This window comes from Musca autumnalis, unplaced genomic scaffold (assembly GCF_047663935.1).
Source record: "Musca autumnalis isolate F117 unplaced genomic scaffold, ASM4766393v1 scaffold_2, whole genome shotgun sequence".
In the NCBI taxonomy this organism is placed as follows: Eukaryota; Metazoa; Arthropoda; class Insecta; order Diptera; family Muscidae; genus Musca; species Musca autumnalis.
In genome coordinates this window covers 22,334,837-22,358,518 of record NW_027411755.1, presented here as the reverse complement: position 1 = coordinate 22,358,518, position 23,682 = coordinate 22,334,837, and the positions used below count along the sequence as shown (strand labels likewise).

Here is a 23,682-nt window from a genome sequence, read left to right as displayed (position 1 = left end):
CAAAGCCATCAGTTTGATGCTTGACTCTTTGGTAGAATTTTCGGACTTCATTCTGGCTCCTGTACATCTCGATTTTTTCACACTCCCGCTTTTCCATCTCTCTCTTTTTCCTGCGGAAAAGACGTTTCTCCTCTCTCCTTTTCTCCCTGTATCTCTCTCGTGCGCTACGCGTTGCTACGGATTGTAAAGTAGCCTTATATGCCGCATTTTTCTTTTCGGTGGCAGCACGACACTCCTCATCATACCATGGATTCCTTGGTGGAGGTCTCTGGTATCCAAGTATGGATTTTGCGGCTGTTTGCATGGAGTGGGCAATGCTTTGCCATTGCGCTGATATGTTATCGGGATGAGGAGTGCTTTGATTAAGCAATTGGGCTAGTTGAGTGGAATATGCTGTGGCTTTCTGTTGTGATTGCAGCTTACCGATGTCTAACTTTCGTGTTGTGTCTGTTCGTACTTTGTTTGCTACGTTTAAGCGGGTGCGTACCTTTGCTGCAACAAGGTAGTGGTCCGAATCAATGTTTGCGCCTCGGAACGATCGTACATCCAACACGCTCGATGAATGTCTTCCATCTATCACAACATGATCAATTTGGTTTCTTGTTTTCTGATCTGGAGACAGCCAGGTGCCCTTATGAATATCGAGATGATTAAATCTGGTACTGCTAACTACCATGTTTTTTGCAGCTGCAAAGTCTATCAGCCTCATACCATTGTCAGATGTTTCACTGTGGAGACTGAATTTCCCGACTGTTGGGCCAAAGATATTCTCCTTTCCAATTTTGGCATTAAAATCACCTAGAATGATTTTAATGTCGTGGGCAGGGCAACGGTCATATGTTTCTTCTAAGCGCTCGTAAAATATATCTTTGGTCTGTTCGTCCTTTTCTTCAGTGGTAGCATGAGCGCAAATAAAGCTGATGTTGAAGAATTTAGCTTTTATTCGAATTGCAGCAAGTCTTTCATTCACTGGGGTGAAGCTGGATACCAGATGTTTTAGTCTCCGACTAACTACGAATCCACAACCAAACTCATGCTTTACGTCATGGCAGCTATAATACAGTGCGTCACCTTTAGGTGTTGTTGTGACGCCTTTCCCAATCCATCGTATTTCCTGTATGGCAGTAATATCGGTCTTGTACTTTTCAAGTACGTCTGCCAATGCGAAGACTGCACCTATCCCTTTACATGTTGTTATTGGTTGTTTACGAACGACGCGGTACAACTCTGGGCTCCTTTTTGTTGTTGGTTGTTTACATCAGCCAGTCCCCTATTAGATTGTTTACGAACTCCACCGTGCGCCGGTGTTGCTGGTTGTTTACGAACTCCACCATGCGCAGGTGTAGTTGGTTGTTTACGAACTCCTCCGTGCCCTATTCCCGTGCATGCTGTTGCTTGTTGTTTACGAACTGCAATTGGAGTGTTGTTTACAAACTCGAATTGGAGTATTTGTTTACGAACACTAATTAGAGTGATTGTTTACTTGATGATCTTGTTTGTTGTGCCGACGATCGTTGGTGTAAACAAGAACGAGTGCACATTAATAATTCAGAGAAAATAAACACGTTCATGTTCGCATGTATTCACAAATATGTAATTCAATGAAATAAAAGGATAACAAGGAAAAGGTAAAATTCAATTATATACAATTCATTAGGTGATATGATAATACGGTAAGAAAGGAATGCAATTCAAAGATTAACGAAAACAATATATAACAATACCAGCACCTCGCTGGCAAAGGATGAAAATATGTGTGGCCGGAAACAAGAGTCGACTTCCTACGTCACAACACACAAATTGTTTATTTAAACTTTTATAAAAGAAAAATGAGTTACTTAAAAAAGGGAGAATATCATTTTAATATTAATTTTAATTAATTTCTCGTTCCACAACCGATATGTCTGCTGAGCTGCCTAAACCAAGTCAAACAAGTTTAACATAAAAAGAAAACGTTTCTCCGCAAGACCGCGTTCAAACATACTTTCGTACAAACATACTGGGGACCTAAAGCCCTGATGAAGCACATTTTGGTCGTATGAACACATTCAAGCCCTTCAAATCACCAGGACCAGATAGAATTATACCCGCAATGCTACACAATGCCTTGGAGTCACTGATTCCACATTTGGAACTTATCTTCAGAGCTTGTTTGTGTTTATCGTACATACCGGTTCTATGGAGGGAAGTGACTGTGGTATACATCCCTAAAGCGGGGAAGTCAAGCCACACATACACAAAAGACTACAGACCAATTAGTCTTTCCTCCTATTTATTGAAAACTCTAGAAAGGCTGCTGGACCTTGGCATTAGAGCCAAGTTTTCAGCCACTGACCTAAGTTCTGCCCAACATGCCTACCTAAAAGACAAATCGGTGGAAACAGCATTAAACGAGGTAGTTGGACATATTGAGAGGAATATGGAGGGCTCGGACTATACGCTAGCGGCATTTCTCGACATAGAGGGGACCTTTAATAACGTTAAACTCGAATTCATACACAGCTCTCTAATAAACCTAGGTGTCTCGTCTACACTGGTAGTTTGGATTGACATGCTCAGTAGCCGAATAATTAATTCAAGCATCGGTGGAAGTTCCATTCGGAAGCAGGTCACTAGAGGTACACCTCAAGGTGGTGTCATATCACCACTACTGTGGCTTGTAGTGATAAATGAAATACTCAAGGATTTTGATAGGCAGCGCATAAAGACGATCTCGTATGCATGTTCAGTGGTAAGTTTCCACAGACACTATCAGAACTCTTGCAAGGAGCTCTAGTCAAATTATCTAGATGGGCACTTAACAACGGCCTCGGAGTGAACCCATCGAAAACTGAGCTAATTTTGTTCACAAATAAAAAGAAGGCCAGACCATTCACCCTACCAGTGCTGGACGGAGTTAGTCTTGAACTCTCTTCGGAAGCTAAATACCTCGGCATTATCCTTGATCACCAACTCACGTCAGCGGGTTCTTTCGTACCGGATTGACCCGGAATAACACAAAACCAATGTTCCGGCCAGCGGCTGCCACCTCAGTGTGTACATGTTCGTATTTGTTTCGTTTTTCTGTGTTGGGAGCAGCATATCCCGGAATGCCTGCTCCGAATTCTATTGGTCCGAGCCGGGACGGAAGAAAACCCAGGACCAATATATCTGTGCTCAGTTTGTCACATTCGCATCTTCACCCACATCCAATCTTCGGTGAGATGCAATAGATGTCAGGAGTGGGTGCATCTAAGGGGTTGCTCTGGACTCGTCCACGTGAGGGACTACGACAGGGACTATGTTGCTGCATGCTGTGTGAACACAGTTCCCAGTGAGTCGTCGTCGGATTACGAGACTCCCTCGTCGTCTGATTACGAAACTCCCCCGCAGTCCCCTCGACAACAACCACACACGCAGCCTTTAACACCAGCCGTTGTTGTCCCAATCCCGGAAAATGCAGCCTTTTGCAATTGAATTGCAATGGACTCCGAGGTAAGATCGAGGAGATAGTAGATTTTATGAGTCGGAAGAACATCAAGGTCGCGGCGGTGCAGGAAACCAAGCTGAACAACAACCACAGCTTAGAGCATTGCGATGGTTACAATGTTCTGAGGAAAGATCGCACCAGAAGTGGAGGTGGGGGATTGGCTTTCCTATTGCACCAGTCTGTCCAATACAGACCTATCTCGCTTGAGCCTGTCTCTAATGACCCATACATGGAATGTATGGGGGTAGCAGTCAGGTGTGGAGCTGCCGAGATAGAGTTGCTGAATGTATACATCCCGCCGAGAAATAGCTGTATCCATGATTATAGGCCTGACATTAGCCCGCTCTTGCAAGGTCATAATCGTCTGGTCCTGGGGGATTTTAATGCGCATCATGAGATGTGGCATTCGGCCCTCGGAAACGACCAGAGAGGTACAGCGCTGGCTGAGCAGATTGATAGCTCTACGTTTTGCACGGTCAATGAGGACGCCCCTACCAGAATTAGAGGAGAGTGTCACAGTTCGCCTGACATAACCATCGTGTCACCTGGTCTGACAAATGGCGTTACCTGGCAACCCGTCATTTCCCTTGGATCAGACCATCTCCCCATAATAGTCTCCATTAGCAGACCACCCGACTTCATCACCTCTGAACGCCGCACGTTCGTCAATCATAAAAAAGCTGATTGGCCGAGTTTCAGAGAGTTCACCAATCACCGCTTCAGAGAATTGCCCAATCCTTCTGATGTTCGGGTAGCGGAAAGGACGTTCCGGGACATCATCACTGCTGCAGCCGCTCGCCATATCCCTGCTGGTCGAATACCCGAAGTAAGACCAAATTTCCCAGCAGAGGCGACGGGATTAGCAAACGAGCGTGATGAGCTTCGTCGTATCAACCCCAATGACCCCAGAGTCAGGGAGCTGACACTGGAAGTTAACAGGCTGGTCGGCGAGCATAAGCGGAACAAATGGTTAAATCATCTGAAGAGCTGCAACATTGGAGCCGGTATAGGTGAATTGTGGGCAACGGTTAAGTCACTCTCGAACCCTGGAAGAAGGGAAGATAGGACCTCAGTCACGTTTGGCGACGTTACGTTGACTGACCCGAAGAGGTGCGCAAGTAATTTCAATCGACAGTTTGTCGAGCATCCCGAGAGTGACAGGGCGAAGAGAAGAGTATTACGTCGCATCAGATCTCTTCCTGCCGAGGATGAACCACCACAATTTACAATGGATGATGTTGCCAATGCCATCAGGAACGCTAAATCATCCAAAGCGTTGGGCCCTGATGGAATCTCCATGGTAATGTTGAAGCAGCTGGATGAGCCGGGAGTCGAGTATCTCACCAAAGTCTTCAACTTGTCGCTAGCCACCCTCGTTGTTCCCGAAGTCTGGAAAATGGGCAGGGTGGTCCCACTACGGAAGCCAGGCAAGGATGCCAGCAAAAGTGAATCGTACAGACCGATTTCGCTTTTGTCGCCCGTAGCAAAGACACTTGAGGCCTTGATCCTCCCCAGTATCAGAAATAGCTATCAAGTTGCCGATCATCAACATGGATTCCGTAAGCAGCACAGCACGACAACAGCGCTGCACGCCATTACCACATATATCTGTAAAGGACTCAACCAGAGACGGCCGTGCGATAGAACAGTGATGGTGGCTCTTGACTTATCAAAAGCCTTTGATACAGTCAGGCACTCCACGCTGTTTGAGGACATTGAGCAGACAACCCTCCGGCCAAGCTTGAAACGTTGGATAGTCAACTATATGTGTGGACGCCAGTCGTACGTGGAATTCAGGAATAAGAAGTCCAAACCCCGTAGAGTGAAACAGGGAGTTCCCCAAGGTGGGGTGATATCTCCGGAACTGTTTAACCTCTACCTCTCCTGTATTCCACCCCCTCCAGACGGCATTGAGATCGTGACGTATGCGGATGATTGCACGATCTTGGCGTCGGGTACCTATCCTGATGACATCTGTGAGAGACTGAACAACTATTTAACTGATCTTACCACCTTTTTCCATTCGAGGAATATGCAGATTTCCCCCACAAAATCTACAGCCACTCTGTTCACCACATGGACAGCGCAGTTTGGACGTGAGTTGAATGTCGTGGTCGACGGTAGCAGAATTCCGACCACAAACTGCCCTAAAATTTTAGGGTTCACATTCGACACTACATTCACGTCGTGCGCACACGCCACAGCTATCTGCGACAAGTTGAAAAGTAGGAACAAGGTCCTCAAGTCCCTGGCCGGCAGCACTTGGGGTGCAGATAAAGAAACCTTGTTGACCACATATAACGCGATAGGTCGGTCTGTGGTAAGCTATGCGGCTCCAGTCTGGTCCCCGAGATTGTGTGATTCGAACTGGAAAAAGATTCAAACTTGCCAAAATGCAGCCCTGAGAACAGCGACAGGGTGCCTCCTCAAATCTTCAGTGGACCATCTACATGAGGAGGCAAAAATTCTTCCTGTAAAGCAACACAATGAGATGCTTTCGTTGCAGTACCTGCTTGGATGTTATCGTGTGAGCCATCCCAATCACCATCTTGTGGGTAGGCCCGGCCCATTCAGGGAGATCAGGAAGGATATCCATGCTCTAGAGGGAGAGGTCCAACGATACAGGAGAGAACCCCTAGATCAACAAGCATATCAAGCAGGATTGAATAGCATTCACACGGACGCAGTTGCCAAGGCCTTAAGCAATTATAGTGTGAATAAAGTACTTGGAGTACATCCTCCATCTATCGCAGCTGAGGAGCGTCAGCTGCCACGACAAACTAGAGTAGTTTTGGCCCAACTACGCTCGGGATATTGCAGTCGCCTAAATTCTTATTGGGCGGAAATCGATCGCACCGTGCAAGACATCTGTCCAGTATGCGGCATGGGCCCGCACGACACACAACACCTTTTTAACTGCCCCGCCAAACCTACCCATCTAACTCCAGTGGATCTATGGCTACATCCCATCGAAGCAGCCACTTTTCTTGAACTGGAGATAGACCCAGAGCCAGATTGAACAGAGGAACGAACAAATAAACATAACAAAAACACTGTTACAACAACAACCAACTCACGTGGAAAAGGAATGTCGAGGAGCGCACCATGAGAGGTATAATAGCTCTATATTCCTGCAAGAACTCCATTGGTAAGAGTTGGGGTCTGAGACCAACGGTCGTTCATTGGATCTATACGACCATTGTTCGCCCAATTCTTACATATGGCTCTCAGGTATGGTGGAAAGCTCTGAACAAAACGACAAATCTAAACAAACTGAACAGCGACCAAAGAGCGACATCACTTCTAATAACTGGTGCCATGAGGAGCACTCCACAAACTGCCTTAAGTGTGCTACTAGATCTACACCCACTGGACCTAGTAGTGCAGGAACTGGCGGCAATGAGTGCCCTTCGGCTAAAGGAGCTAGGTTCATGGCACAGTTCCGAACTCGGACGAACTGCAATCCTACGTCGATTCGGACTACCAACGGCCTCGGGGAACATTAGTGACTATATGTCACCACAAATGTCGTTCGAGGCAACGAAGGTGCATTTACCCCATAGGGATGATTGGACACTTAGCAGCCCACCTCTAGACGGTATAGAGATTTATACCGACGGCTCTAAGATGGAAAAGGGCTCAGGAGCAGGTGTCTATAGCACTTCCCTGGATCTACGTATTTCAAACAAGCTGAACGATTGTAGTGTCTTCCAAGCTGAAATTTTTGCGATCATGAAGGTCGCGGAACTGATTAACAATATGAGAGGGGACATAGTTGGACCGGTGACTATTTATGTTGATAGTCAAGCGGTTGGGTGCCACCGTGGTGCAATGGTATGCACACCCGCCTTGCACACTAAAGGTCGTGGGTTCGATTCCCCTGCCAGGCAACATCAAAAATTTCAACGGTGGCAAAATACCCCTCAGTAATGTTGGCGACATTTCCTGAGTATTTCAGCCATGTAAAACTTCTCTACAAGTGGTGTCTTAGGACACGCCGTTCGGACTCGGCAATAAACAGTAGGTCCCATATCATTGAGCCAAAATGAATCGGGGTGCACTCATTGGTATGAGAGAAGTCTCCCTTGTCCCGAATGGGATGTTTGTGGAACAATTATATTAAAGTCAAGCGGCCCTAAAATCTCTCAGGTCCCTATACATCAAGTCCGCGGCAGTTCTGGATTGCAAGCACGCTTTGGAGCCACTAATATCAATCGTCACCTTGTGTTGGGTCCCAGGGCATTGCAACATCGAGGGAAACGAGGCAGCCGACGAAATGGCACGCTGCGGATCGGAGTCACAAAATATTGAAATCTACAACTCCATCAAGCCACCATTGTGCCACTTCAGCAGAGAGATAGTACAAAAGTGTCGAGAAAAATTCTGCCAACACTGGCAAAACTTGCCCAGCTGCAGCACATCAAGGGCAATCTGGCCAATCCCGTCGAAGACAAGAAACGCCTCACTGCTCTCAATGAGGAGATCAGACCTGAAACTAGCAGTGGGGATCATCACGGGTCACTGCAGAACAAGATCCATGACGAGCAAATGGGAAGAAGACCTGACGGACTACTGTAGGCTTTGCGAGGATGAGGAAGAAATAGAGACGATTGAGCACCTATTATGCCGCTGTCCTATGCTCATTTCCAGAAGACTGTGTACCATAGGGGGACATACCATCCAATCATTAACAGCATTTAGCCTAGCAGAGCCGTCGGATCTACATCACCTGGCTAAAGGCCTGAAATGGCTCCAAAGTACTGGGAATACGACAAGTACCACCTCTACACAGTAGCATCGTCAATCGCATCCCAGCTACATCTCACCCAATTTCATCATCTCAATCCTAACAAACTTCACTACACATATCTATATCTAACCAACATCATCACTACAACAATAGTCTCAACAACCTTTTCTTACCTTTACAGACGAACCGCTAATTGCTTCTCATCTGCAGGCATCACCTTCACACCACATCACTACACCTATGGTCTCATCTACCACACCCATAGTCTACATTTCAACTTCTCTCTAACCTGGAACGGTCATCTATATATACATCTAAATCGCATCCATAACCATCAGTCCATCAATAATCAACACCACTAACTAAGATGCTGAACAGTCGCACACACGCCAGCCCAGAACCTCCAGAATTTACATTCACAATCACATCACCTACAATCTTCATTTATACATAACTACCGTCACACATCTGCATCTCCATCATACCATCACATCTTCAACCAGTTTCAATATCCAGGATGAACACAATGGACCTCAAGGTCTCCGAGTGGAGTGGCTGCCAATACAGCAGCTGCGCATCCTGTAACCTAACCTAACCTTGGTCGTATGAAAATTTGTAAATTTCCTTATTAGTCTAAAGGTCGACGATCTAACAAATTTAGATTGGGCAAAATTGAGTTCATGAATTTTTGCTAAAAGAAGAATTCTTTACATGGCTTAGGTTTTTATACCCTCAGCATTTATGCTAACGAGTGTATATACTCTTCCATACGGGCAAAATGTGCCTCATCGAAATAATGTTTTTAGACCCCAAGTATGTTTGGAGGAAATCCGTTTCAGACAATTTGAAGTTGATTTAGCAATGTCCGTCTGTCTGGCTGGCTGGAGCGCTCGATTATTCTCGAACGGATCAACCGATTCGGTCCGAAATTTGGCTTTCGTAATATTTTGTTCAAACTTAGTTTAAGTTCGAAGATGGGTCCACTCCTTCCGGTACCTCCCCCACAAAAGTTCGGAAATGTTTGGAAAATTTGTGCGCACGATAACTCTTAAAGGAAGTAACCGATTTGGTCCATACTTTGCACATCGTGAAATTTCTACCATACTTAGATGAGGTTCCAATATGGACTCAGTCGGTTCACTCCTTCGGGTACCGCCCACGCAACTTTTCGGAAAAGTTTATTTTAGGACCTGTTCTTGAATTGCTTTGATTTTTGTTGTACCAACTTGTATTCACTGCCCTCCATACGACGCTATAAGTTTCATCAGAAGCAAAGTCCATACTTCCTGAGAAAATCGCCTGAAAGGCACAAAAAACCCCTATGACACCGTGAGTAGTGGTTGGAGCGCAAGATAACTCTCGAACGATCTGCCGATTCGGTCAAAAATGTGGCCTTCGTAATATTTTGTGCAAACTTAGTTAAGGTTCGAAGATAAGCCATATCGGTCCACTCCTTCGTGCACCTCCCCCACTAAAGCTCAAAAATGAAAAGTTGTGCGCTCGATAACTCTAGATGGGAGTGACCGATTTGTTCCATACTTTACACATCCTAATATATCTACCAGATATAGATCAGGTTCGAATATGGACAATATTTGTCCACTCCTTCGGGTACCTCCCACACAAAATTTTGGATAAATTCACTTTAAGACCTGCTCTCGAATCACTTTGATTTTTGTTGAAGTAACTTGTACTCGCTGCCTAAATTACAACAGTAAAAGTTTTTTCAGGGGCAAGTCCATACTTTTGAGAAAACAGCCCGAACGTTGTTAAAAACCCCTATGGCACCGTATGTAGTGGCTGGAACCGAATACTGCGTTCGTCCAAACTTTGGATATTATAATGTTTCTTCGAATATTAAATGAAATTCGAAGGTGGTGCTATAGGTCCACTCCTTCCGGTACCTCCCCCACAAAAGTTCGAAAATATTCGCTAAAATGGTACGCGCGATTTCTCATAGACGCAGCAACCGATTTGCAGTTTAAGAAGGTGCAGTTTACGCATTGGCAAATGTACTTGAAAAGTACAAGGCCGATATTACTGCCATACAGGAAATACGATGGATGGGGAAAGGCGTCACAACAACACCTAAAGGTGACGCACTGTATTATAGCTGCCATAAGACAAAGCATGAGTTTGGTTGCGTATTTGCAGTTGGTCGGAGGTTAAAACATCTGGTCTCCAGCTTCACCCCAGTGAATGAAAGACTCGCTGCAATTCGATTAAAAGCAAAATTCTTCAACATCAGCTTTATTTGCGCTCATGCTCCCACTGAAGACAAGGACGAACAGACCAAAGATATATTTTACGAGCGCTTAGAAGAAACTTATGACCGTTGCCCTGCCTATGACATTAAAATTATTCTAGGCGATTTTAATGCCAAAATTGGAAAGGAGAATATCTTTGGACCAACAGTCGGGAAATTCAGTCTCCACAGTGAAACATCTGACAATGGTATGAGGCTGACAGACTTTGCAGCAGCAAGAAACATGGTAGTTAGCAGTACCAGATTTAATCATCTCGATATTCATAAGGGCACCTGGCTGTCTCCAGATCAGAAAACAAGAAATCAAATTGATCATGTTGTGATAGATGGAGGACATTCATCGAGCGTGTTGGATGTGCGCTCGTTCCGAGGAGCAAACATAGACTCAGAACATTACCTAGTTGCAGCAAAGGTACGCACCCGGTTAAACGTAGCAAACAAAGTGCGAACAGACACAACACGGAAGTTGGACATCGGTAAGCTGCAATCACAACAGATAGCCACAGAATATTCCACTCAACTGGCCCAACTGCTTAATCAAAGCACTCCTCGTCCCGATAACATATCAGGACAATGGCAAAACATTGCCCACTCCACAGGGACGTACGCAGGATTTCATTTCGGGGGGGGGGGCCAACTTGACCAAAAATCATGAAAATTAAAAATGTTGTGTATCGTTACATAAAGCTATTTTAAACGTTTTTTAGTTGATTTTATGTATCTGCAATATTGCCACAAAGTATATACATTCAATATCAAAGATCACAATATTTTAGAAACAAGATTAAAATTTGGAATATTAGTCCTTGGATGTATAGAATTGGAAATGAACCGTATCAGACCACGTTCGGTATAGTCCCCATACAAAAGTGTTTAACCAAATTCTCCAACAAAATTGAAGCAATAACTAAAAAATATTTCAAATGAATATTACCCATATAGATTTACGTTTTGGTGTATCACCCACATTACCTCTTATTTGGCATTTTGGGTTCTAAATCCCGCAGAAAATAGCTTAATTCAAGGCAATTAGCATAATTTTTAAAAATATCGTAAGTAAAATGGATTTTGGAAATCCTTTTGGTGGGAGAACCTCCAAGCAAAAAGTGGTGAAAATAGATCCACGTTCGAATGCAGGGATTGCAATCGCGAATATGTCGAATAGAGATATACAGTGGTTGGAGGATATAAACAGTTCGGCCGAACGCCTTTTCTTCTTTATAGTACATATCCAGATATCATACACTAACTTCAGTCGAATTAAAAAATGTTCTTTATTATTGTAAGAAAATAATTTTCTTTAATGACAAAAAAACACCAAAACTTTACTATTTTACCAAAAGCGATAGAGTCCGTAGAATCCAACTTAAAATTCAGAAAATTACATTAAAAAAGAAAACATTTTTATCAAGAGCCGGGCGATACAATTTACGACTCATAGACTCCGAATCCAACACGCAGTACTGTTTGAGAGTCCTGAAAAAATAGGTTAAGTCGAAAAACTCCATCTGATACCTCAATGGCTGCTGTTCCCGCTTATTTATATCTTAATTGTACGACTAGAAGTTTATGGACTCGATGACATTAAAAACTTTCCAAAGACCAATCACGTCTGTCGGCACAGCAGAGGCAAACTTATGAAAATTCATAACTTTTGTTTTCTGGAAAACAATTAAAAAAGTGACAGCCTGTGTGAGCTGAGACTTTAATATCGAATCTAATACGGGCTCCATAGCCAAATATTCTTCTATAAATTGTATATCCAGGAAGTTTCAGATAATATGGGTAATATTTGGGGTATACAATTTCACTTTTGTACAGAAGATACCTAAAAGAATCGACTGATATAGTCCATTTTGGAAGTCATTCCTTTTGATAGTTATGGTGTCAAGCCGTCAATTCAGTTGGTCGCCGTAAGATTTAGAGCTTTTGCACCAATCCTGACATAACCATGGACTTACCCACGAAAAATACAATATCGCTGTAAACAAGACAGCAAGGAGTATCATTGGTCAAAATGTGCAATGACTCTTCGAATACCCCTTAAACTACACCTATGTTGAATTTTGTGAGGGATGTATCCGAAGATGTTGTCCAAAATTGACTCTCTTGGTACTTGATATATCAAGCTTTTTGTAGAAAATTAACTTATGTTGAAACAGAGGTATGGGGTATTGTAACTCACGATCAGTTTTACTATACCATAACTTTTTACCGCATTTCGGTAAAATAAACTGTTTTAGCCCGATTCACCGAGGGGTTTCTTAAAATAATAATTTGAGCGGAAGCTGTGGTCGTACTAATGTAAAAAAATCGGAAAAAATCGTTGAAGGAAACGAGTTTCATTATGTTATTTTCCAATTAGTGCTTTTACAACCCAATGTAGAGCTTAATGCTCAAAGGAGAAGTTAAAGAGTACACTTCAGAGTTGAAGTTTCTAATGTATGATTTTTTAATATATCCACTGTATCTACCTCAAACGGATGCTGACATTTTGAAACCTGAAAAATGGGGTTTTTTGAATTTTTGCTCTAATCGGGACGCGAAGCTGGATTTCCCTAAAAGCTTATTATTTGATTGTAGTACTCACGATTTCGCATTTTTTAATGTATAACATGAGGGTGTAGCCCTCACAGGATCACAGTAATCTGCGCCCAAACACGAAATTTTTATGCGTAAATTTTTCTCAAAAAACTATTTTTTTGGTTTAAAATTTGCAAACGTCGTTCGATTTCCGTGGAAACCCGCGTAAATTTAGTTTTTTTATGTTCTGAATCTAACAAGCCACGACGCGAAAAATCGGCGGATATTATACCCCTCAAATTTCGAAAATTTGCAAAAAATTATTTCGAAAATATCGCATATTAAAACGCATTTTGGATGTGTCAGTTCTACTTAAATAAATAGATCGATACGCGTGTTTAAACTGCGCGAAAACAGATATTTAAAAACTCTCGTAAATCGAGAGATATAATAGATTTTTTCTAAAAATTGAGTGCGATGCTACATCCACGGTTCTTGATGGATCGCATTGAAACGGCATAGAATGATGTATTTTTTAATGGTGATTATTGAAATCGGATGCGCATAAAATGTAAATGAACTTCGCGGAAATTATGACCATTTTACTGTATTTATCACCCTAATATGCAGCAGATGCTACATCGTGGCCGCCAAATAGAATTTGACAAACTGTACATCAAATAAAAGGGATTGGTTCGCTGTGTTGGAAAATCGGATGCGCATCATGTCATTTTCATAATTACGCGGTTTATATCCGTCTCAAATGTTGTAATATTCAATATAACATTATTTAAACGTTATGCCACAATTGGAATTCCTTGTGATTTAATATAAGGTTCTAATAATATTATCCAATAGGAAAACTATAAGCGAAAAATTTTTTACAACGGAGTATCATCATTATTGCGTGAAATTTTGACGAAAATGTCGAAGAACTCAAACATTTTTTCTCCAACATTTCTTATAAAACCATAAAAAATAAAATTAGAATAACATTAATTTTATTTTTTTCGTCATATTTTCTTTGTATTTTTGCAAATAACATGAATACTATAGCTCCAACCTTTACAACTTAGGTTTCATTTTATTCCTCAAAATGTCTGGATGCTGTTATAATTTTTTTTATATATTTTTCGTAAGTATGAGCGCTATTGTTTCAAAAATATGTTTATAAATACGTGAAATTATTTAACAAATTTGATTTTTCGCGAATCTTTTGAGACTTTGCGATTATTTTTTGCATCATAGCAAAGGTTACGAATTCAGTTAACGATAATAGGATATAACAGCTAACTATATTAAGCCGCGATTTTTTTAGAATTTTTTCTAATTGTCATAATTAAAACGGTCATATCTTTTGCGCGCAACGATCAAAGTTAGTAACGAAAACAGATTTGGAATGCTGATTTCTTAATCTATGTACCAAAAATCATTGATGTAGTATCAAAATTTTTTTTTTGATTTTTTTGAAATGGAAAAGACAATTTTAGACGTTTTTCCTGATATGTACGTAAGGAAGTAATTTTAGGATGTTCAAAGTTTCGGTCAAATCGGATAATTGAAATTCTATGTTGGAGGAACCTGAAAGAGTTGATCGATATAATCCATATTCGAACCTAATCTATGTCTTGAAAAAATCGATTTGGACTTTCGAGAGTTATTGTGCTCAAGATTATAGGGAAACATTTTGAAGTCTTGCGGGGAAAACCGATATGACTTAATGTTTGGATAAAATATTGGGAGATCCAAAATTTGGACCAAATCTATTGATCTGTTCGGATGAACTGGAATAAATCGACTCCAAATTGTTTGACGGGGGTTTCGTCAAAACATTATTTCGCTGAGGTACATTTTTATCGTTAGCCTAACGACTGATGGTACAATATCACGGTGCTCCTGAACCAACGTTAAATGAAAGGAGCTTACAACTGGGAATTTCTGCGGGTTCTGAAACAGCAATGTTCATAGATGAGAAAAATCCAAAAATAAGAAATAATCGCTGCAGGGATTTTTAAATAAATCACGCCCTAAGTTTTTAGGTTTTCTCGATTTTGAAACCGCAAGTCTTATCGAAAATGTTTTAGCTGTGAAAATTTGTTTGATTTGTTCCTAGGTTTTACCATTTTTATGATATAGAAGTTGAGGTCACATTCTTATGTTTTTTGTTAGGTTTTCGCGATTTGCTTAAAAACAGTAAGTCTTATCGAAATGGGACTAGAGCAAATTTTATAGCTGCTAAAATTCTCTACAAGATTGACATTCGTATTTTTTCCTAGGTAGTACCATTTTTGAGATACATATATAAGTTTAAGATAGGAAATTGCAGTCATGACATGGTTTTATAAGGAGACGATACAGTCAGTGAAATGAAACCTACGAAAATATCATAAAGGATAATATTGTAGAAAATTTTCACTGCTACAACATTTTCTTTAGTTCCATTTCCCAGCAAAATAAAAAAAAAAACTAAGAAACCCCAAAAATGTGAACTTTGACCGCGATTTATTTAAAAAGCGCTTCGGCGAATTTTTTGTTTTTTGAATTTTCTCATCTATGAACCACTAATAAACCCAGGTGTAACCTTCTTTCATTTAAAGTTGGTTAAAGAGTGCCGTGATATACAATACTAATTGCTAATTGGAAAAAATTCGGATGTGCATGCTATTTATAGCAGATTTTTTATCACTTTATGATACACAACAATAAATTAATAAATTTTTCTCCATTATTTTCTCACAATATTTAGCAATAAGTTGATATAAAATAGGAATACAAAATTTTTATTAAGGCAGTAAAACAATTTTCTAATTGGTTTTCGAGATATACTCCATGATATGTCGTACATATTGTCCAATAGACATTTCCTTTCATGTACTTCTAATCCGTACAATACTGAATTTGTAATCGTTTTGAATACAGAATGAGTTTAAAGCCTCAAGGCCTTTTTATTCATTACAGAATTCCACAACATTGACTTGGCATAAAGAAGAAATTCAGTTTTACTGGAAGTTTCTCTCAAAAAGAGTATATAAAGAAAAAATGTTTAAATATTTCTTAGACAACTTGTAATAAAGTACATTTTCAGTACATAACCTTCAGAACAATATAAGTTTTCATTTGAAATTTCTAAAACAAAAAATTATTTTAGAGAAAAAACGTAATAATTTGTTAAAATAGCTCAAAAATCTAATTGGATCAAACCATTTCGGTGCAAACAGCAGCAAAATCCATACTTGGATACAAGAGACCTCCACCAAGGAATCCATGGTATGACCAGGAGTGTCGTGCTGCTATCGAAGAGAAAAATGCGGCATATAGGGCTACTTTACAATCCGTAGCGCACGAGAGAGACATCGGGAGAAAAGGAGAGAGGAGAAACATCTTTTCCGCAGAAAAAAAGAGAGAGATGGAAAAGCAGGAGTGTGAACAAATCGAGATGTACAGGAGACAGAATGTAGTCCGAAAATTCTACCAAAGAGTAAAACATCAAACTGATGGCTTTGGAACTGGCACATCCTCCTGTAGAGACCAGCAAGGTAACCTTGTAACTGATACAGATAGTGTGCTAAGGATATGGAAAGATCATTTTTCCAAACTGTTGGAAGTCGAAGTCGACGAAGATACCACAGATCCTATCCCAGAAGATGGTATTGAATGTATACCACCCGGCCAAGATGGCGTAAAGACAGCAATAAACCGGCTGAAGAATAATAAGGCAGCAGGAGCTGATGGCCTACCAGCCGAGCTGTTAAAACCGGAGGCGACACGCTGATAAGCTAGTTAGCTCCATCTGGCAGGAAGAACGCGTACCCGACGATTGGAACCTGAGCATCCTGTGTCCCGTCCATAAGAAAGGATATAAGACTTTATGCTTCAACTATAGGGGCATAATTCTTCTCCCTATCGCCTACAAGGTAGTGTCAGGGATATTGTGCGAACGACTAAAGCCCATGGTCGACGAAATAATTGGACCATACCAATGCGGCTTTAGAACTGACAAGTCCACCATTGAGCAGATATTTACCCTGCGGCAAATCCTGGAGAAGACCCAAGAGATCTACCACCTTTTTGTCGAGTATAAGGCATCCTTCGACAGCCCGCTGCGTTCAAAGGTATTCCAAGCCATGTCTGAATTTGGTATCCCCGCAAAGCTCATTGTAAGATGACTCTAACTGACACAAGATCTTCAGTTAAAATAGGAAAGAACCTCTCCGAAGAGTTTTGTACCAAAAGAGGTTTCAGGCAAGGAGACAGCATTTCGTGTGATCTTTTCAACATCCTGCTAGAAAAGGTTATACGAGAGGCAAACATCTAAAGAAGTGGCACAATCTACACCAATAGCCACATATTACTTGCTTATGCTGATGATATAGACATCATGGGACGATCAGTAAAAGAAGTAACCGATACCCTTATGAAGCTCGAAGGAGAATCTGGCGGTAAACGGCAAGAAGACCAAGTTGATGGTGTCGACGCGCAATGCGTCCATTGAGATCGGACCAACTGTTGAAGTTGGTTCCTATAATTTTGAGGTAGTAAAAGACTTCGTATACCTCGGCACCGCCGTAAACACAGCAAACGACATCAGTTGTGAAATAAAAAGAAGAATTGTATTGACCAACAGTTGCTACTTTGGCTTAAGTAAGCACTTCAAAAACAAAGCCACAACTCGTCAAACAAAAATAACGCTTTATTAAACACTGATACTATCCGTGCTTATGTATGGTTCTTAAGCCTGGGTACTTGCGCAAGATCTTCGAAAGATCTACGGACCGATCTGCGTTGACGGTGAATATCGACGTCGTATGAACCACGAGCTGTATCTGCTATACAACGACATCAATATAGTTAAACGTATCGAGATGCAGCGATTGCGTTGGCTAGGCCATATAATAAGAATGAGCGATGATGAACCCGCTAAAAAGGCGTATAAATTCGAGCCACATGGCGGTGCACGCAGAATTGGCAGGCCAAAGAATATATGGCGCAAACAAGTGGATGAAGAGATGACAAGGCGCTGTATTCCAGAAAGCGAAGCACTGAACAGAGAGAATTAGACCTTTTCTTAGTTCGGTCTATGTTTTGTAATGGGCCAGCTAAGTAAGTAAGTATGTTTACTTTTGACGGACAAGTATGCCGAAAACAAGACATGTTTCATTTTTTAAGAAAAACTTAAATAATGACCAGAAATTTATAACAAGTAAAAAAGTGTCAGTCGGGGCAATGAATACAAGATGTTGCAACAAAAATCAAAGCGATTCGAGAGCAGGTACTAATCTGAACTTATTCGAAATTTTGTGTGGGAGGTACCCGAAGGAGTGGACCGATTGAGTCCATTTTGGAACCTCATTTAAGTTTAGTAGAAATTTCACCATTTGCAAAGTATGGGCCAAATCGGTTACTTCCTTCAAGAGTTATCGTGCGCACAAATTTTCCGAACATTTTCGAACTTTTGTGGGGGAGGTTCCGGAAGGAGTGGACCGATATAGCCCATCTTCGAACTTAAACTAAGTTTGGACAAAATATTACGAAAGCAAAATTTTGGATCGAATCGGTTGATCCGTTCGAGAGTTATCGTGCGCTCCAGCCAGCCAGCCAGACGGACGGACATTGCTCAATCGACTCCAAAATATCTGAAACACATTTCGTCCAAACATACTTGGGGTCTAAAACCATTATTTCGATAAGGCACATTTTGCCCGCATGAAAGTGTATATACCCTCGTTAGCATAAATGCTGAGGGTATAACAAAGCTTTGCTAAAATGTTAATTTTTGAAAATTGTGGATCCAACGAAGTCCAAAAATAAACGTAAAACAGAGCTGGATACCACGTAAAAAGAATTAAAAGCGCCATAAGATGAGAAGGAGGTGTAAGGGACTAGTGAAACCCAGTACTTCTAGTCGCTGTAAATAAATATTTAAGTTATATGACTTCAAGAAATGTACATACTTTATCACCAGGCCGAAAGATAATAGAATTTGTCCCCTTATAAAAAAAGTGGACCCAAAATGTAGAAGGTGTTTTATATTGCCCTGGAGGTATTTTATGGACAGAAATAGTACTGGATGCATGAAGTCAAGATATTTATCAGATCCAAGTTCTAACCGGACAGATAATATGTCAAAATCGAAGCATGAAAACACCAGAAGTGTCGTATAACAGAGTGCTTTGGCATAATACCGCCTCTAAACGTATATATAACCACGTAAAACTAGTATTTTATGTTTTAGTTCTCATCGGACCCGATCAAATTTAAGTAAACTAATTTCATGTGGGAGTTTTCGGGACTCTAATCTGGACTCTAGACTATTAAATATCGGATGAATCTTTGGCACAGGATTCCAAAGGATATTTTAATTTATTTAGTTAACTGGTTTCCTTTAAGATGTCTCCAGATAAAAAATAAAATGCTCAACTCACAATATTTTATCAAAACAAATATAATTTCTTCAGATTTTGAATCAAATTTTCTCAGTGGCAAATATTTTGAGCAGAACCAAAAGTGAGTTAGAGCTATGTTTTGTATATTTTTGTAAAATAAGTGCAATTTTTGCAAATTATTTTTTAAATCTTTAAAAAGGACCCAATAAAGAATAAATCTACGAAAATATTTGCATTTCAAATCCACAAAATACCTCAGAACTATATAAAATATGAACTAGTCATTCCAGTTGCAAATTTTTTGAGCAGCACTGTATGTGATTGTGAATTATACGACGGTCAAAAAATCGAGGCAATCATAGTTGTGGAATTGGTGAGAAAAGTTAACGAAACGCCATCTGTGCTTCAGATTTTACAGTATAATTGATCGAGTTAAATATGATACAAATATTGATTAGCATACATTTAGGAGGACTACATATAAATATTATACTGGATAACTGGGTTTTAAGCTGCACTGAAATATATCCCTTGATGATCAGTCAGTAAGTTACTTTTTACAATATATTTGTATACATACATACACTTGTTAGACGAATTTCCCAAAACCCAACCTTATATATGCACCATCACACCAACAGTTTTTTTTCCTTTATTCATTCCACCTGGGAACATAGGGCATTTACAAGAAAATTCCATTCTTCTCTATTATTACATATAAATTTAACTTCTTGCCAGGACATGTTTAATCTTTTAAGTTCCATAGAAACTGTTCTGCGCCACGTGTTTCTGGGCCTTCCTGGACGTCTAGTGCCTTGGGGGTTCCAATCTAGGGCACATCTGGAGATGCTACCAGCATCTTTTCGAAGTGTGTGGCCTATCCACTTCCATTTTCTTCTTGTAATCTGGCGTTTTATTGGTTCTTCATTGGTTTTGTTCCACAATTCAAGATTAGATATTGTGTTTGGCCAAAAGATGCCGCAAATTCTTCTTAAGCATCTGTTTATGAAGGCTTGTAGTTTTTGACTTATTCCGTTTGAAAAGAGCCAGGTTTCGCTCCCATATAGCAAAATTGGTTTTACGCATGCGTTGAATAAGCGCAGTTTTGTTTGGAGCGAGAGATGTTGTGACCTCCATGTTTTGCTAAGGCGACCAAACGCAGATTTGGCTTTATTTAGCTTACTGTTGACATCTTCTTCCACTCCTCCGTCAATATCCATGAAGCATCCTAAATAGCAAAACGATTTCACATATTGTATTGTTGCGTTGTTAATTTGTATGTGGTTGTCACTTGAATAATTTATGCGCATTGCATGCGTCATCAACATCTTTGGCTAGAAGAACAAGCTCGTTCACTTTATCTTGCATGTCGGTAAACTTGTGCGACATAAGACAAATATCATCGGCAAAGTCCAGGTCTTCTAGATGTCGATGGAGAGTCCAAATAATACCTCTTTTCTTCGAACATATCTTCTTCATGATTTCGTCGAGAACTACCGCAAAAAGTAACGGGGATAAGGGACAACCTTGCTTCACCCCAGCGTTAGTTGTGAAAGGCTCACTCATTAAGTTGTTATGTTTTACTTGAAGAGTTGCGTTACATTGATTTTATCATATTTATAATTTTTGGCGGCACCCGCTTTTTTGTAATGCGGACCAAATTGCATTGCGTTTAATAGAATCGAACGCTTTTCGAAAATCTATGAAGACGAGATAGAGTGGTGTTCGCCATTCTATAGATTGTTCTATTATTACGCGCAGGGTGTTTGTCTGGTCGACGCAGCTTCGATGTGGGCGGAACCCAGCCTGTTCATCCCGCAACGTTTTTTCAATGGGTTGCAGTCTGTCATTTATTATGATTGCAATAATTTTATAAACGGCGTTAAGCAGGGTGATTCCCCGCCAGTTATCGCATTGTTTCAGATCACCTTTTTTCGGCATTTATCCACGCCTCGTTTATGTGCGAGTGTATAATTCTTGCCGATGTTGTGGGGTCGACTTGAAGGAGTTCGGGTGGTATACCGTCTTCTCCTGGCGCCTTGTTTATTTTCAGTTTAATTATGGCTGATGCAATTTCAGCTATTGTGGGGGCATCAGTATTTATGGAGTTATCCACATTTTGATTTTCATTAACTTGCTGGACCAAGTGGACGGACTCGCTATCATCACCATCGATATTGCTTATTTTTTCAAAATGCTGTTTCCAACGTTTCGTTTGTTCTTCGGCGTTTGTTAATAGTTTACCGTTCATGTCTCTTATTGGTTGTGAACGGATTTGCGAATTGTTTGTATAGCGTTTTATTATTTTGTAGAGCTCTTTCATGTTGTTTGATCCCGCTGCTGCTTCTGCTTCCTTTGCCATTGCTTCTGCGTAAATCCTTTTGTCGTTTCGCGCCGATCGTTTTACCATTTTTGCCACCGTTTTATATCGGTCCTTCTTCGATACATCACCTAAGGCTTGTTGCTTTATACGATTTCGCTCCTGGATTAGACTCCAGTTGTCGTCTGAGATCCATTCCTTTCGTTCGCTTTTCTTGGTGTATCCAACGTGAGTTATTGCTATGTTTTTGAGCTTGTTGCAGGTTTCTTCCCACGATGTTATATTGTTTGGGGGAGTGTGTGCTCTAAGGTTATTTGCTATCTCTAAGCGTTTTTCTTCATTCTTTAGTAATTTTAAGTCAAATCGCCTTTGTGTACGTTGGGTGTTGTTGTTACGTACACATTTTAGTTTAATTTTGAGCGTTGTCATTACGAGCTCGTGGTCGCTATCAATATCGGCGCTACGTTTGGTGCGCACATCTAAGAGTGAACTTCTCCATGATTTTCTGATGCATATGTGGTCGATTTGATTTTGTGTTTTGCCATCTGGAGATGTCCATGTATACTTGTGTATCCGTTTATGTGGGAAAAGTGAGCCTCCTATTACCAGCTGCGTTGCTTGACAAAATTCAACCAGACGTTCGCCATTGTCATTCCTCGTACCCATTCCGTGCTTTCCCATGATGTGGGAGAGTCCTTCATTTTCACAACCGATTTTTGCGTTGAAGTCGCCAAGTAGAATCAGCAAGTCTCTGTTGGCTATACCATTTATGGTGGTGGTCAATTGTTCGTAGAACATGTTTTTCGCTGACTCCTCTGCTTCTTCGGTGGGTGCATAGCATTGGATGATGGTGACAAATTTTTTAATATGGGAATAGAACCGCGCTGTAATTATTCTATCGTTCACTGGATTGTATGAGTGGAGGGATTTTTGCATGTTGTTTGAGATGATAAAGCCTACACCACTTTCGCTTTTGTCATCCTTTCCACTATAAATAATTTTGTTTCCATTGGCAGACGTCAGGTCTCCATTGCCACGCCATCGCATTTCGCTAATGCCAAGGATGTCAATTTTGAGTTCGCTCATTTGTTTTTCGACTTGTGCAAGCCTTGATGTTTCTCTTAGGGTCCTCACGTTCCATTGTGCTATTCTTATCCGTTTTCGAGTGCCAAATGTTGTCATCGGGTTTGGGGGAGTTCAGTTACCCTCATGATAAAGTCCGAGATAATCAGTCACTCAGTGAGTCACCCATCATCAAGGAATTTTATAAACTTAGATATAAGCTTATAGCTTCAAATTCAAATTAATTTTTAAAACAAATTGTTTAAGTAGTTAATATGAGCTTTGTTTCTTTACTTTTTTAATGGTAAAAGAGAAAACTGCCAAAAGTGCTCAAAATTGCTCTCTCATGAACAGTTTTACCAGAAAAGTAAAGGAACGAAAAAATGGTTGATCTGGTAGCAATGTCAAAAAGAAACATAAAAATTCAATTTTCTTCTTTTATTTCACAGTTTTTAATTTTGTTTTGTCAACGTTCGCATTTTTCTTCTGTTTTTATACCCTCCACCATAGTATGGAGGGTATATTAAGTTTGTCATTCCGTTTGTAACACATCGAACTAATCATTTGCGACCCTATAAAGTATATATATTCTTGATCAGGATAAAATTCTAAGACGATCTAGCCATGTCCGTCTGTCCGTCTGTCCGTCTGTTGTAATCACTCTAGCATCCGCAATAATTGAGATAGAGTGCTGAAATTTTGCACCCGAGGGTCTTTTTTCCATAGGCAGGTCAAGTTCGAAGATGGGCTAGATCGGTCCACTATTTGGTATAGCCCCCATATAACGGTACCTCCGGATTTGAGGTATTTTGACGTTCTTCGCCACATTTGCAGACCGAATTAGCTATAATTTGGCACTTGGGGTTCCTAGCGATCAACAAACTTATACCCCAAAGGATATGGGCATAG

At 40.7% G+C, this 23,682-nt stretch overlaps 1 protein-coding gene across 1 annotated transcript; it reads right to left on the bottom strand.

The window, feature by feature from the left end:
* Positions 1 to 21,315: 21,315 nt before the first annotated feature.
* LOC141392083 (uncharacterized) lies at positions 21,316 to 22,758 on the bottom strand. Its single transcript, XM_073965039.1, has one exon. The coding sequence runs from the start codon at positions 22,756 to 22,758 to the stop codon at positions 21,316 to 21,318; it is 1,443 nt and encodes a 480-aa protein (XP_073821140.1).
* Between the last annotated feature and the right edge of the window lie 924 nt (positions 22,759 to 23,682).

Bases quoted from the DNA above. Each gene is read 5' to 3' on its own strand.
- LOC141392083 (XM_073965039.1), bottom strand. From the start codon at position 22,758: ATGCGATGGCGTGGCAATGGAGACCTGACGTCTGCCAATGGAAACAAA.